Source organism: Trachurus japonicus, chromosome 18 (genome assembly GCF_045865225.1).
Source record: "Trachurus japonicus isolate A0001 chromosome 18, Traja_1.0".
NCBI classification, from domain to species: Eukaryota; Metazoa; Chordata; class Actinopteri; order Carangiformes; family Carangidae; genus Trachurus; species Trachurus japonicus.
In genome coordinates this window covers 13,543,715-13,560,986 of record NC_140924.1, presented here as the reverse complement: position 1 = coordinate 13,560,986, position 17,272 = coordinate 13,543,715, and the positions used below count along the sequence as shown (strand labels likewise).

The following is a 17,272-nucleotide window of genomic DNA, read 5'->3' as shown; positions in this document are numbered from 1 at the left end:
ACACAAATATTCCGCTTACTTCTGCTTTAAGTATCTAAGGGTCTTCGAGGTTCACGAGTGAGGGAAGGATGGAGCGTAAGATTGACAGGCGGATCGGTGGCAGTAATGCGGATCGGTGTCCAGGAAGAGGGGAGTCTGGGTGTCCTATCTTTGACTGCTGCCCCTTCGACCCGGCCCCGGACAAGCGGAAGAGACAGACAGACAGGTGGACGGACAATCGGGGCATTTAGGCTGCCAACCATGTTCTACTGGATCCAGGTCTGGAGACCACCGGTCACTGAGGTTCAGTAGTTCAACATTTTGGCAAATTAGCCCATTGCCATAATCCCTATAGTCATAGCAGTAGGTTCGTTACCTTTAATTTTCGGTGCAAGCTATTTTTAGAATGGCGGAGCAGAGCCGCCAGCTGCTCAGAGCTACGCTACGGAGGCTCATGGGATTTCTTGGTTTCCCTCATCAAATACACAATCCAACAACTCCAAAACGCTCTGGTGGACAAGTTGTGACCTGCACATTCACCACGCTATGAGATAATAACACAACGTTACCAGACAGAGTTGTTTTAGAGGGAAATTCATGCAAAACCGCTGATGCACGTTCCTGTCGGGAACAGTTTTTCATCAAGCAGTCTCTGAATTTACCTCTAAAACAACTCTGTCTGGTAACTTTTTTAAAAGGAGGTTAAATCGAAAGCAACTGGACTTAGTTATTTGTCTAGGAAGACGTTTCACCTCTCATCCAAGAGGCTTCATCAGTTCATGTACGCATCTGACCAGGCTAGGCATCTGACCAGTCCCAGCCTGGTCAGATGTGTACATGAACTGATGAAGCCTCTTGGATGAGAGGTGAAACGTCTTCCTAGACAAATAACTAAGTCCAGTTGCTTTCGATTTAACCTCCTTTGAAATACTATGACCTGGGCAAATGAGAATATGCACCAGCTTCTGTCTGGTAACGTTGTGTTATTATCTCATAGCGTGGTGAATGTTCAGGTCACAACTTGTCCACCAGAGCGTTGTGGAGTTGTTGGATTGTGTATTTGATGAGTTTGATGAGGGAAACCAAGAAATCCCATTAGCCTCCGTAGCGTAGCTCTGAGCAGCTCGCGGCTCTGCTCCACCGTTCTAAAAATAGCTTGCACCGACAATTAAAAGGTAACGAACCTACTGCTATGACTATAGGGATTATGGCAATGGGCCAATTCGCCAAAATGTTGAACTATCCCTTCAAGTTCAGGAACATTATGCATATGACCCTTCTGGAAGTAGCCAATAGAAGATCGTAAACAATAAACCTGGAGGTCAACTCACCCATACCTGCAGAAGTTTGATTGGCTGATTGCATGACTATAACTGGAGTCCCCACTAAAGTGCTTGCCTCAAAGTTTTCAGCAGACATTTTAAACTTATTTGCTGAAGTGAAACAGAAGTTGGACATGTTGGAGGTAGAGGCTGAAGGAGAAGGAGGAGGAGGTGCCGGGCAACAGTGAGCTCCTGCCCACCGGAAATGACGCCGGTGGAAGGGGGTTGCCTTGACGAGGAGACTATCCGGCTCTGCAGTTCAAGCTCGACGGAGCAGCAGCAGCAGCGGCGGAGCGCACGTCGTGTTGTGTTGCCTCCTGGAGATGTGTAACAACAACCTCTCTTTAACAAAAACACAACCCCAAAACCCAACACGTTGGAGCTCCGGTCCATGTTTGTGTGTTTGTCTACCGATGTTGTCGAGGGAACTTCTCGGGAGCGGAAGTCCCTTTACCGCGGCTCAACAGAAAACAATGAGATTTGTTTTTCCTGTACTTAAAGGCTATTGGCAACAATACTAATTGGCTTTTTTGCTCCAGACTCATTCGTACGTGTTAATAGCTGAATACTGAACCCATCTCACTAATAAAGAGGCGATATTTAATAGTTAACCCCAGTGTGCCTTTGGTGTTCAGACTGTCACACCAGACTACATTGAGAAAACGCCTGTTTCTGATGAAACCATGGCCACTGGGGGAAATCCACACATTAGTGAACACATTTCACCACAAATCTACACTTTAACCTAGATTATGTGTCTCGGCACACTTTCAACACGCAAATAAAGCTTTTATTTTCAATAAATCGCCAAGTTTTGTCATTGTTTTTCACGTTATAATCCTTTCGAAACGCTACGGTGGGCGGCAGGAGTGTAGCGGTGTGTACCTCATGTAAAAGTGAATTTTATTTATCAAACGGTGATAAATTATTAATTATATTAACGCCGGACTTGCCACAGGACACTAAATATTCAGTTACATGTTAGTTGCAGGTGATAAAATGCGTCAAGGTTTACGCAAAAGAAGGAAGTAGTAGATTTCAGCGTTTCTTTCAATCAGTTTGGTGGCATGACACAAAACAGGACTAAGTATATCCGGGCTAGGCTACATGTCGCTTGGCTCGGTTGATAATTCAACACTTGGGGCTTGGGTGGTTACAATTTTGCACATTTTTATGAAAGTATCAATCGTAATGAACATGATCGATGGAGGTGCTCGCTTTTTTCTTTTCTTTTTTTCTGCAAAATGGGAACACTGTAGCCTCCTCGCGCCTGCTCCTCCACCATTTCACAGTTAAGAGCCCATCCTTCAAACACACCAACCGTCAATGTTTCTTCCACTTTTACGCACACACACACGCAGTCGTAACGCACGATAGAAGCGTATTTTTTCCACACTGTACCTTGATACTTCGCGTCAATTTCTCGAAGCAGGGAAACATTTCTTTGTATGTCCAAAGGTAGGGACTCCACACATTCCAGATAATCCTCCACATAGTTGACCAGTTGTTGCGACTTGTCGGCATTTGGATAGTGGTGGCCTAACATCGTCTCTACGATGCATAGAGGCACTAAGAAGAATACGGAGGAAATGTAAAAAGAGAAAAAAATATACAGTTAAAATCTTAAAAAAAAAAAAAAAAATGCTTGGCGACTTTGCAGCTTGTAGGGCAGTTCCAAGCAGCAGTTCACTTCAAACAAAACTCAAGCCACTGCGCATGCGGGAGTATTTTCCTTTTATGGCATTGTACAGTTTCCTCTCGCGTGTCGTCACCGAAGGCAGGGCCACGAGGATTCGGGAGCTCGCGATTGGTCGAGAGCGAGCTCATTAGCATAAAGTTTTCCCGGGAAAATAAACCAGAGGGAGAAACCGAAAACACAGCGCTGCCATTAGTTTAGAAGGAGGTTGAATGTGACCTTCGTGTTAGATTAAAGGCACAATGAGAAGTTTATTCAAATGTTTTTTTGTTTTACTTTATTAAAGCAGAAGTAAGTGATATATTTGTGTTAATATAAGTCTTAAATAGTTATATCTTCCCACAGCAATCACTTACATAGAGTGTTTGGACCGAAACACGGGTCTGTCAGTCACTCTGCTCTGCTCTGAGCCGAAGAGAAAACATTTATCGTATCCTACAGTTTTTATCCAATGAGGAGAGAGAACGGCATGCAGGGCTGTGTGTGCAGCCAAGGGACGCCGTGAATGTGGTGACGTAGGGACGAGGACTGTTATGGTGCGTTCAAGGCAGCCCGTAACACGTATTTTTTCGACCTGTGAAGTCGTACCAGTTCGATCTGGTACGACTTCACGGGTCGGAAGTTACGAGTGGCCGTTATAGGCTAGTGACTTTCACAGGTAAAACAGGTCGGAGAAACACGAGTGGGTTGCCTGGAACGCTACAAAGTCGTAAGTCGTGACTCGAAGCTGTAATTTACAGTTTCAAAAGCCTACCTGGAACGCAGCATTAGCCAAAACGACCGGATCGCTTACTTCTGCTTTAACTTTTATCAATGTTTTGTCTTTGTTTATTTACCTACATCATGACAAGTATATATAAATCAGTTAGCCAGAATTCAAAATAGGCCTATTAAATTTATCCCAATGGAGTCAAGCTCCATTTTGAACAATGGGCTCTATGAGTAGGCACAATGGTCAGACACACCTGGATTAATCAGTTTGTCCAATAATGTAAAACAGGAAATAAAAGAGCTGCCTTAAATTCAGGAAGTAGTGGAGCTGTGCATAGAGCCCATTAGGGGCCGTGTCCACCGGACGCGCTTTCAGCTCTGACAGCGCTCTCAGCGCTGCTTTCCCAGCGCTTAGCGCTCTCTCTCTCCCTCGTCAGAATGCCGCTGTTGCGAGGTTACAAAACGAGTCCTCTGACACTTCCGTGTTCCGGCCTTGTTTAATGTAAACACTACAACGAGTGTCAGAAATACACAATAGCATTAGCAGCAGCTTTTGACATGGACCCTGAGGTCGGCCTACCTTCAATACAAGTGTGGGTCATGATATAAACCGAGCCACGTCTCCGGTTGTGTTGCTGTCGGTAACGTAAGTCCCGCCCCTTCTTGATTCTGATTGGTCAGTGTGGGGAAAAGTGACATTGACGAGCGTAGCGCTGTTCTAAAAGTTGAACAGATTTCAACTCGAAGCGCTCTGAGCGCCGCGACAAAAAGAAGCAAGCGCCGAGTGCGTTTTACCGCCGAGGGCGCTGAGCGCTGTGAGCGCCCAACTCAATAGGGTTTGAATGTAAAATAGACGCCCAGAGCGCTGAAAACGCGTCTGGTGGACACAGCCAAGCCTCTAACTACAGTTATAAAAAAAAAAAAAAAGCAACTAACTCCAACTTTTAGTCCTTGGCCATGTTTTTACAAGTCGGTTGACTTTAAAAACAACAACATTTTCCGTCATGTGAAGACTCAAATACAATTTATGCAATAGTGGTAACCCCGTTATTTTATTATTCATAAAGTTTTTTTTTTTTATGAACTCCCTCATTTGAGCTGTTTCTACCTGATCTTGAATGTGACTTGAAGTCTCTAAGGTCCATGTCAGTGATTAATAGCTATTCTGAAGAAGTCAATGTGTTCCTATGTATTTGTTAATAATAATAATAAAAAAATAAATAAAAGATGATGAATCTATATCACTGTAGCTATATAATAGGCTAGATGTTCCCCTCCGATAAGTGTAGCTGTAATCATGAGACTTACTGTAACCTCAGCTTTTGTGAAGTGGCTTTAATTGTTAATCAAAACTAAACAAAAGACAAAGGAAACCATGAGCAGCGATGACAGGACACGTGTTTTAGTGTCTGACTATAACAATATACAGGTTCCTCCTTTAGGCTCCATATGTTGGACAAGCAAACCACCTGCTCTGTTTCCTCTTTCTGTATCACAGAAAGTCCGTTCATCTCCTCACTGTTGTGTGAATTGATACTAACAGCCAGACCCGACTGCAGACACAAATTAAAGGGGGGGCATTACATTTTTTCAGGGGGGCACACTTTTTCAAACTATTTACTATCTAATGTAGTCTCCCTCTGTCTTTTTCTCTCTTTCTCTTTCACTCATTCAATACTTTTTAACACATAAATGAGGCATTCTGGTGTATTCTGAGGAGAAAATAGAGGGAAACGATAAGATTGCTTCAGATATTAAAAAAAAGAAAAGAAAAAAAAAGCAGATTTAGCACTAACTGAGGTTCCTATCATTGTAAAAGCAAGAATAGCTGGAGTGTATGGAACTGGTCTAGTGGGGAGCAAAAACAAAACTCATTTTTTAGATCTTTTGGCCTAGACCAGTTTCCTCTGCTTCACCATGGAGCTCTTTCAGGCCGCACTTTACTGTTCCACCACGTCTCTCATCTCTATCTTGATAGGTTACTGTCAGATACTAAGGCTCCCACATGCTTGAGCTTTACACTGCTGAATAATCAGAACAGACATTTCCTGTGATTTTCAGCCTTCTATGATTATAGAATAAACTCACTTTTATGAATAATATTAATTTTTAAAAAGGCCATCTTAATCCTTTACGCAACCGTGGTGCACCTGTCTTACCTTTTCTTTTGCTCTCTGTTTGACCTTTTACTCTGTAGCATATTGTTTTAAATACCATGGGTCACAGGATTTTACTATTTATTAATATGTTTTGTTATTTGTTTTCTCTTATTGCACCCTGTAACTTTATTAAGAAAGGTGCTACATCAATGAATGAATGAAGTTTTAACTCTACAGTCGTACATTAGTGCAATTGTGGGACTGGTCACTGTTATCTTCAGTAGTTTGTATTGGTTTTGATTTACAGTGTTTTCCACTATGACGTCATGTTTACTTGAGAGGGGCGCAGGATGAGTAGTCATAGTGTGGAATAGGGAAAAATGACAAATGAGTGCTAATGCTATATTAGAAATGCAACTATTATGACTATAAATTAGTAAAGACACCAGACTAGGCTATATATCACTATAACTATACTGATATGCAAATTAGGCCTCTGTCTTGTAGGGCCCCTGGGCAGTTCATCACCTCAGTCCAGGAAATACTGCTAGCTTTTATTTTGTCTGAAACTGATTTTGCAGTTTGAAGTCATGCTCAATGATGAATCACTGAGTCACGCGGTTCAAACACACTGTGGTCGGTTTTTTTTCTTCTTCTTCTTCCTCTGTCTTCTGTCACTTACTTTCGTTTCCTGAGTATCGATATCAGTTGGAAAGTGTTGAATTAGTCAAACCAAGTTACAATGCAATCTCGGGCTTCCTGTTTGTATTTTCAAAATAAAATCACCATATGCATGCCAGAGTCAATCCAGAAAGTTTATATCTCGAATTTATGTAAATAATACTGTTTGTCTTTTGCATTTAAAAAAAAAATGATTTGATCATTGCACCTGTCCTTTGTATTTGTATTCAACGTACTTTTTATTTAAAGTCATACATAATGTAATAAGTTACAGTATGGTTCTGCAATGCTGCACCCACTACCTTTGAAAAATTGAAAAAAATGTATGGTCAAAGAATTTAAAAAAAGAAAAAAGAATGATTAGATTACAAAAAGTAACATGAGGTCAGTTCTAACAAAACTGTAGCAACAAGTTGTCCTACCTAAGTTTAAAAAGGTTGCCATTTCTCAGCACAACCCCACATAGGGCACAGGGATTTTCTCAAGTAAGGTTTTTAATGAAGGATAAAAGAATAACATGATAAAATAAAATAAGTCTAAATACTTGAATGCATTAAAAGCTACATAAATAGGAAAATGCATATATAAATGGTAAATAAATTCATTTATTTCTGTGTAAGCCTATTTATGTAGGCCTATGTTAATAAGGTCTGATATGACGAACAGAAAAGAAATAGTAACATTTTTAGTAGTATTAATTTTAATGACTAAATTGCATTGTCATTACCAAAATGAATTTATACGCACATAGCCTACTTTTATTTTTAGAGGAACTCATTTCCGGTGATGTGGTCTTCAGCTCCGTGAGCTTGACGCTGCTGTTTATTTAGCAGCGGGCCCGAGCTGCTGTTGTTCCACTTTGAGCGACAGTCAGGTGAAGTAACTACCGCGGGAAACGGAACCGTCAGTCAGCACCTGTCAACATGAAGTCCGCTGTTGTGCTCGTTGTTGTGGCCTGCTGCGCTGTGTCAGGTGAGGCTGCTCGACCCCAGTTAGTACTTTATACCAAACATTACCTAATAGATAGGTTTTGACAACTCAGCAGAATTTCTGTAGTTTTTACTAATAGATCTTCTAAATAATTGTAGGCCTATTTGCATTAGAGTTGGACTGTCTTATTATTTATTATAAGAAAGTCTCTTTTGTAATGACAGTGTGGACAAATAAGACATTAGATGTGTTTTTCTTTTTTTCATCAGTGCTGAGTGTGACTTCCTGGATTGTTTAGGGAACAGAAATTTCCGCAGTCTTTCGATAGTGTCTGAGTCACATGTCTGCTGGCAGAAGAGCGCAGTTTTTTTTTTTTTTTTTAGGTGACCAGATGAATCTGCAACTTGTTTCGTTGCCGGAAGTCGCTCTTTAGGAAAATTAAATTAAATCAAATCAAAGACTATAGGGTTGATGTTGAAGTTGAAGAATGATACTTTATTTTTGCTTGTTGTTTTCTTAAAGGTTGATTACTTAACTTTTATTACTGCTTCATAAAAGATTCATCTGATATGATCATGCCTTCCTGAGTAGACCTACCCCCCTGGCTGGTTAAAGTCGGCCATCTGTGTGACCAGGCCGTAAATGGGGCATTACAGTCACCACAACCTCAGCCTGCAGATAAGCACTCATCAGGGGTCATAAATGCGCTGAGGGCTGATGTACTAACCCTAACCCTGAAGCAGTAAAGCTATTACACCATGTTAGGAAAGGTCCTTTTCGTTTTGTATTGACTTGTAAAAGAAGAATTGAATTGAAGACAGATTTTGGCATAGTTGAATAAATAAATACAGCTCATGAGTCTTTCCTTCTGGCCCGCTGGTTCCATGGCCAGAATCAGGCCCAGAAAAGGTTTGATTATTAGATGATACTTTCACATTTGGACCAATTCCATAACCAGAATTTCTTCAGATGGGAACCAAACTCAAACCAAGGACCCATGCAGGCACATGATGGTAGTCGGAAGGTTAATTTCTTTATGGTGCTATTATGGAGCTTGTTTTAGCTGGCAGTTGAAATCTGTGTGACCTTTTGGGGAGAAGCAACTAGAGAGGCAAAGGGTTTTTTTTCTCGGTGGTAAGCAAAACAAGATGGCAGATGGCAGGTTTTCAGTTTGTTTCACCACCAACAAGGTACAACACGGTATATTAGTATTGAAATGGATTTGTTTCTCCCTCTCTGTTTTTTGACTGAAGTGCTGTCATTGGCCGAAGGCGTCAAGGAATCCAAACCTTCTGCAACCGTATCTCCTGCAGAGCAGTTTGGCGCCACTACACCCACCCACTCCAACCTTACGACCACCGCCACCAAAACTACAAGCCCCAAGCCTACAACGACCACCCCCAAACCTACAACCACCACCCCTAAACCTACAACTACCACCCCCAAACCTACAACCACCACCCCCAAACCTACAACCACCACCCCTAAACCTACAACTACCACCCCCAAACCTACAACTACCACCCCCAAACCTACAACCACCACCCCCAAGCCTACAACCACCACCGCCAAGCCTACAACCACCACCGCCAAGCCTACAACCACCACTGCCAAGCCTACACCCAAGCCTACAACCAAGCCACCACCTGTCCCTGGACCCACACCCGCCACCAACTTGACTGTAGGAAACTACAACCTAACGAATGACAAGAAAGAGGTGTGCCTGAAGGCTAGCATGGCGCTGCAGATCCGATTGGCGTCACCAGAGGTACTGTACATTTCCTTTAGTTACAGCCGACACAATGAAAGATTCTCATCTTTAAAGGGACAACGAGGAGTTTTCTCCATTGGCAGAACAATAAATTCATATTCATATTAATGTGGATGAATCTATCCATCTAGCTACCCACACTTGTTAATGGGCCCATTTTCGATAAATATATCGTTTTGTCTCTATCGTTATTTTGTTATTATTAGTGGTGGCGGAAACGCTGGGCGAGCCAACCAGCGTTTCTTTACTTTCGGTTTCGCGGCGAGACATGAGAATAACGCCGTCGAATCGCCGTTTATGGTCGGAACTACAACGGTATGTGATCGTCTTCGAACCTCTGACTTTAATTCTTGATGAATGAAAACATGAGTCTGTCTTGCGCCGGTCAAAGAATTTCACGGTGCGCACGGAGGCTCATAAATGTAGTGTGAAAACGCTTTGCTTTTCCAAAACTCCTCGTTGTCCCTTTAAACCTGGATTTTACGATGTTGTTAGGAAATGATCGAAATAGACCGTACTTTCTGCACGAGTCTCTGACTCAGCACTCCGCAGTGCTTTTGTCAGCAGCCAATTTCAGGAATTGAGAAAATCTTCTCATACGCGTTTTTGATTTCCTCCTTATCGTGGGATTGATGAATGCAGAAGGTTAAACATGTGTCATCTTTGTGTCATGAGACGGTTGCTAAACCAAAGTGACCATCTTGTTTACTCGTAGAAACATAGCTGCCATGGTGCCCTCGGGTACACTGTGATACACTTTGATGGCCTGATCTTCTCTGTTTGTGTTTCAGGCCAATGGGACCTTCATTGTTCAGCCAGAACAGACTAAGGCTACAGGAAGTTGTGAGGAAACCAAGGCAAACCTGACCCTGGTCTTCAAGGAGGGCACCATCACCTTCATGTTCAACAAGGTACGTTTGATTTCCTAGATAAGACACAAATTCAACGTTATGTTATAGTATACAGTCTTTGTTTTGTCCAACCTTCATCTTTGATCTGCTCACACTAATTTGGAATTACATTTTTGGGGAGTTTACCCTGGAAAGTTCACGGTTGAACTGGAATCTGGAATCAAAGAGCACTGTTAAAGAAAAGGGGAACTGTAGCTGTCAGGCCAGTCCGGAGAGCATGTGACAGGGAAACTGTATCACATTGTCTTTGTCTACAATGGTTGCGTAATCCCCATAGTAGGTTTTCATGTGACACTTGTGATGAGCAGGTTAAAGGTATTCGATGAACCAATGTATCATTGCCAATGTCACTGCCCAACCCAGGTATCAAACAGCCTGAACAACCCTTTATCTCACACGAATTATATTTGCAAATGTCCAGTGAGCACCGCGGCTGCAGTAACTCAGGTCCATAAAAAGAAAGATTTATGAACAAAGACTTGCTGATTATTTTGTTTATTAATCACATGACGAGGAACTCAGGTCAGGTGTCTCTCATGTCTTTACATGACTGTGACTGTCATGTAACTGGCTGTTCAAATGTTAAAACGGTTTGTTAAGGATTAGTCGTCCAGATGGGCCGACTGACTGGGTCTCTAATGATGAGCAATCTTGTGTCTGCACAGTGCTGCTTTCATTTTCATTACGGAAAAAAAGTGAAATTGTCCATATAAGATAAATCATTTACAGCAGCACTTCTCTTTTTTGGTATTTAAGCTCTTGTGATTTGATACATTTATCACCATACAAAGATTTTAAAATGGAAATATTGAATTTAAATTAGCTTCTAGACTCCATCCTTTGCATTTCAATGTTTTCAATGTTTCAATTTTAATGTTTTGGAAAATTGGTGGAAATACATTCGCACTTCACTGCTTAGCTACATAAAACTTTTAATCACTTTAAAATACACAAATTCTAAATAACAAATTTGAAGAGAGACTTTTAAGAAACTACAAACACGTGTGTCAGATAGTTAACATATTTATAGCTAAATGAAATTTTGAGCAACGCCCAGTAGCTTGAAAAATCTCAGCTAACTGAAAACTAGCTAGCCACTTAGCTGGTAGAGCACAACACTCATTGTTCAGGTGGAAAGCTAGCATTAGCTACTGTTGGAAAACTACATGTATACGAACATTTATTGTATGTTTGTTGGTTTTTTTAAGAAATCACAGCTTGTTATGTGTAGCACACTTACTGGCAGAACAGTCCAGCTGTTCATACGTGTCATAAATGATTGAAAAACGTTTTATTTCAACAATCAGCAAGAGCAGACAGACACAATCTTTACCGCTCAGTAACACCAAACATGCTCAGACAGCTTCACCCAGTAGCTAACGTTCCCATCACACCCAATCACGGTCTTGCTTGTTCATTGAAATTAAAGCTAATACCTCAAAGTTAGCTGCTGTCAGGATTCAAGACTTTAACTACCCAGTATGAAAACCTGTTCTGTGGTTTTGTGTTTCCTTCAGAGTGTCGCTGACAACTCTGCCTACGTCGACAGTCTGTCTTTCAAACTCACATACGCCTTCATGAAAGGAGGTAAGTTGAGATGACTCAATGTTTTAATCCAGTCTCTGAACCACCATTTACTGCCATCAAACTTTAGACTCTTAAAATCTGGGTCACAGTGTGTTGCAGCTGCAGGTGGGTATTGTGCAACACTGGCAAATATTAGCACAGAGCAGACGCATTTAAAGCTTTACAACTTCCTTGTTTTTGCGTGCGTGTTCAGTTATGTATAGATCTGATCTGTGGAATTACTGTCAAGCATGTGATGGTGCTGGTAACAACCAACAGTCCAGTCTGACCAGTTTGGTTCCATATCAACATTTCTGTTTATGGCAGTAGTCAGCATCCTAAAATAAACCAAGTATGTTTTTTTTGTTTTCTTCTTGCAGTAAATAAGCCTTATTCCGCCAGCAACAGCTCATTGCATCTCTTCGCTACAAAGATCGGACACTCCTACTCCTGCAAGACTGAAGCTCTTTACATGGGGAACGGCCTGTACCTGGATGTGGACCAGGACCGGATGCAGGGCTTCAACCTGACCAAGAGCGGCGACTTTGGCTCCTGTAAGTTTCCTCAATGAAGAAATGCACTGACCTTACTGTACATCCATTAATGAAAGTAGTAGTATTGCTGATGCAATGCCCATGCAATACCACAACAAAGAAGTACTCACAGTCCTGCACTTATTAGCAAAATGTACCCATTCAATTGTGCCGAATAGTGTTTTCAGCAGTGGTGGACAGTAACGGAGTGAATTTACTTGAGTACTGTACTTGAGTAGGTATCCAGAGGATTTGTACTTTACTTGAGTATTAGATTTCTTTGGTACTTATTACTCTTACTTGAATACATTTCCAAGACAAATATTTTTACTTTTACTCGAGTTAGTTTCTAGGAAGGCTGAAAAGTACTCGTTACTTTCAGATCTGCTCTTTTTTTAAATATAAAATACTATTGGACACAAGCTGTGTTTGTCAGAGTTAAAAGGTCCTTAAATTCATTTAGAAAAAATTATAGTAATTCATTGATGTGAAAAATAAGAAATTTACTCTCACTCTTACTTTTACTTAAAGTAAATTTAAAAGCATGTACTTTTGGATACTTAAGTACCTTTAAAAGCAAGTACTTTTTTACTCTTACTCGAGTAACATGTTGACTGAGCTACTTTTACTTGTAACAGAGTAAATTTTGACCAGTAGTATTTGTACTCTTACTCAAGTACTGGGGTCGAGTACTCTGTCCATCTCTGGTTTTCAGATACAGTAGCATTCAGTAATTGTAATGTAAAGAAGGACAATATGTAGTGTAGTATTTTACATTGAGATAAAAGGTACAAAATTAGAAATTACATTGTGGAATTACTTCATTTAAAGATCTGAACAATGGGTTTTATGCACAGCTCCACTACTTCCTGAAATAAGCCAGCTCGTTTATTTCCTGTTTTACATTATTGGACCAATTGATTAATCCAGGTGTGTCTGACCATTGTTGTGAGGTCAGACACACCTGGATTAATCAGTTTGTCCAATAATGTAAGACAGGAAAGAAACGAGCTGGCTTATTTCAGGAAGTAGTGGAGCTGTGCATAAAGCCCATTCTTCCATGAATGTTCATTATTCTTATTATTTAGTTTGTGTATTATTGAGCAACTGTAGCCGCTCTCTAAGTCTAAACACAACAGCTTTTGTTTTGGTTGGATCAGTCTGCAGTTAATAATAAATTGTTCTGAGCAGGTCAGTAATCACAGTCTTCAGTCACACATTCGTATAGGTTACTGATGCACCCTGCAGCATTTTGGATTAAACCACCTGTCGCCCAGGAAGAGCTGGTTTTACCGCTCCAGCTGGAACCAGCCTGTGTGGGCTTGTGTACCACTGTACAGTACAGAATGTGCATGTACATATCTATATTTCAATAATTGCGCATTGAGGCAACTACTTTGAAATGTCACGATGCAAACACTGGGAGCTTTTGATAGGAAATGTGAAAGTTAGATACAGAGCTGTTCATAGCATTTACTTTTAAATAATTTGTTAGGTAAGATAGAAAATGACTGTGGTGTTCAATACAATTTGTGCATGCAATCAAATGTAATTTATTACATTATTTAAATTACAAGAATGAGATATAATTTAAATGAAATATTTCTATTTAATTGGTAAAAAGAAAAAAGAAAAAAAAGAAATTTAAATCTTAATTTGTAAAATAAATTGTAATTGAATATTTAACTCGGTATTGTATATGGGGATATATAATGTATGATTTTTTTTTCTTTTGGAATTAAGATTTAACTAATTAGTGCTAAAATTGATATACAAATTAAAACTCCAGGGACAGATCATTTATTTTCAGATTGTATCATGAAAATTGAATAGTGTTGCATTTTAGATTAATAAGGAAATTAGATTTTTCCTTTGAATTTGAATGTTGACAATGACATGTTGCATTTTTACTATTTGAATATCAGAAGTCACAGACTTGTGTTTATACAGTGAGAGTAAATACACCTGTGCTTGATGAAATGACACCTATTCATTACTAAATTTGACATTGTTGGATTTTACTATTATTATTCATTAATGTTGAGTTGTTGTGTGTTTTCCCAGCTGACGTCTGTGCCGCTGACAAGCCCGACTACAGAGTGGCCATCGGGGTGGGCATCACGCTGCTGGTGCTGATCGTGATCGTGGTGGTGGCCTACATGCTGAGCCGCAGGAGGAGGACCGACGGCTACCAGACCCTGTGAGGCCGAGGTCACCCAGAGGTCACTCCCGTTAGAAAGTGAGGCTCTTTCTCAGGGGCCGAGGAGCACTTCCTCCTATAGGCCTATGACGCATAAATGTGATCAATAAGTACATTGGTTAATTAAAAGAGTTGTTATAAATTAATAAATCAAAGTAGCATTTCAAAGTTTAAAGTAAAATAAAAAAGATATTGTTAAATTTTCCTACTGTTCTGGTCAAATTGGATTTTATAATTTAAGGTACTTGGGGAAAATACCTTCAGATTTAACTTTTAGTTTTTCCATTTACTTTGATTTCTGGCTTTAACATGTGAAGTTGTGATCGATATGACGAGATGTTCGAGCAGCAGATCGAAGTCCAGCAGCTCTGACATAATCCACCGTTGGACTTTAGATTCAACGTTTCAGTCAAACACGCCGATCAAACAGCTTCACTCTGGATTAAACTCGAAAGTCAGAAATTGACATTTTTAAGTAGATGGAATAAAGTAAAGATTTGCGAGAATTGTAAGAATTTACAATTTTTTTGTATTTACAATATACAATTTGTATATTAATTGACAATTTAAAGAGACATGAAGGAAACGGAATTCATGGTTGTAAAATTTAAATATATATTTGTTTGTTTTTTTTCTTTGAGTTTAACAATCCTTCATTTATATATAAATGTATTTGATTAATCAATAACTTTTGTATTATCAATGTTATTCCAGTAGATTTTTTATTTTTAAAGCCAAATATAAAACAGCACTCAACCATTTTTACATTTTAGCCTTAAAACAGATTTTAAACAAAGCAGAATATAATTCTAAATCTCGTCGCCCTCTAAACAAAGTGTTTCTATTATTCGGACACTAAACATGAGGATGACACAACTAATACAACTGACTGTAACTGTAACTGTAACTGACCAAAGTGTCTCATCATCATAATCAGCTTCACGTTTTATATTTACAGTAGACAGACAGTCTATTAAAGGTCAGTATTGTGATAATGTAAATTCAAAGTCAAAAGTGGTTGATATTGGTTATTTAAAATCAATCAAACCCACATCAATCTCTCACTGAGCAGCGGAAGTAAAATAAAAGTCAGATTTTAATATTTCTCCGACCTAAAGAATAATTATATATAGGCTATATGCAGCTTGTTTTTGACAGAAACTTCCCGTGTTTGTGTGAGCAAGTTATGTGTCAAATGTTTCCTTATTCTTCTTCTTTTAATGTTTGAAAGAATCAAATCTTTTGTGTGTTTTTTTTTGTGTGTGTGTTTTTGTCCTTCAGGGATTTTATTATTAAAAAGAAGGGAATTGAACCAATCACTATAACGTTACAGGTGATTACAACGTGTTATCGCAATTATCACTTCATCCCAAAATGGGACGATCACATGGATATCTGTAAGGGATTGTTTCTACCTTGTCAATATTAATTGCACTGATTGCTGTTCTGCTCCAGCTTCTTGTTTCGACTGCCTGTTTGATAAACTACATGTAGCTGACGGACAATCTGGACTAGATCTTTAATGGGTCACATATTCATCGCATCTCTCCTCCAATCACCAATCTATTTTTTTATTTTTTTTGTTCATTTGGGAAATTTGCTTATTTGTGGTCAATGCAGGTTGATTTAATCTGGACTAGATCTTTAATGGGTCACATATTCATCGCATCTCTCCTCCAACCACCAATCTATTTTTTTTTTTTGTTCATTTGGGAAATTTGCTAATTTCTTATTTGAGGTCTTTATGCTAAGCTAAGCCATGCTAAACTAACTTCCTACTTGCACTGTTCCTTTAAATATACAGAATTGAACAGCTCACAGTGCACAATCCAATTCACCGCGCAAACAGACAAAACACAAACACATCGCATCTTCATCGGAGCAACACACGTGCTGCAATTACAACACAACACAACACAACACAAGTGTTTCTATGTGACGCTATAAAAGTGATGAACAAAACTGAGACACACAAGTTGCACGGATGAGATTGAAATCGCATCCTAGTCTGCCTCTTAGTCTGGTTCGTCACCTATTAGCGTCCCCTGGAAACATTCCTCCCATTGTGTTGTGTTGTGTTGTGTTGTTTTGGCAGCACGTGTGTGTGTCGTTAAATTGAAGATGAAGATGTTTCCTGTTTGTGTTTATGCGTCGTCCGTTTGTGTGTGTTTTCCAAAGCTGCCGAAGCTGAGCTGAAGACTGGCTTGACTTGACCTCAGATATCAATGCTGCGTTCAAGTACCAGACAAAAATGGTGGAATTGGAAAATGATTAATGGTGTTAACTCCATAATCATTTTCCAATTTCATCATTTTTGTCTGGTTCTTGAACGCGGCATTGATACCTGAGGTCATACTCATCGTCTTTCTCTCCTCTCTCATGGGATCAAGTCAGGTTTATAAGGTCAGGTTGTGAGATTTCAGCTTTTGTATCTTGTGCTTTCACTTTGACACAAAACATTAACTGAAAAAATGAAACTGTATGTTATATGCTGACGGATTTTTTTAGGGACGACTTTAACCAACAGTAAGTAGATTATCTGAGCAACAAGGTTGAAGAAGAAACTCAGAGGCTGAAATCTCAAAACCAGGAAACCAAACCAAAAAAAACAGCAGTGAACTGGCCCTTTAACGCCTCAAACGCCTAAAAAAAAAAGAAAAGAAAGAAAGAAAAGCCCAGCAGCTGTAGTTCCACATCTCATCCACCAGGTGGCGCTGTGGAGTCAGAGGAGTGAACATTATGATGAGGGACGTTTTACTGTCTGTAAAGTTTATTCACAGTGTGTGAGCACTTTTTTTTTTACCTGTTGTTAACTTTCTGTGCCAATAAAAAAATATTGATATATTCTTAATCCTGTGTGTGTGGTGTCTTTA

General features: G+C 39.8%; 2 protein-coding genes across 2 annotated transcripts in view; one reads left to right on the top strand and one right to left on the bottom strand.

Moving 5' to 3' along the window:
• Positions 1 to 3,008, bottom strand: part of ing2 (inhibitor of growth family, member 2) — a 4,720-nt gene extending 1,712 nt beyond the window's left edge. The window contains exon 1 of the mRNA XM_085760228.1: positions 2,703 to 3,008. Within this exon, the coding sequence (XP_085616354.1) occupies positions 2,703 to 2,847 (145 nt within the window). The 5' untranslated portion in view covers positions 2,848 to 3,008. The remainder of the gene's footprint in view (positions 1 to 2,702) is intronic.
• A 4,287-nt stretch (positions 3,009 to 7,295) lies between these two features.
• cd68 (CD68 molecule) lies at positions 7,296 to 17,250 on the top strand. Its single transcript, XM_085759044.1, has 6 exons — positions 7,296 to 7,460; positions 8,672 to 9,186; positions 9,981 to 10,100; positions 11,618 to 11,687; positions 12,047 to 12,220; positions 14,264 to 17,250. The coding sequence occupies exons 1-6, from the start codon at positions 7,412 to 7,414 to the stop codon at positions 14,401 to 14,403; spliced, it is 1,068 nt and encodes a 355-aa protein (XP_085615170.1). The 5' UTR covers positions 7,296 to 7,411; the 3' UTR covers positions 14,404 to 17,250.
• The last annotated feature ends 22 nt before the right edge of the window (positions 17,251 to 17,272 follow it).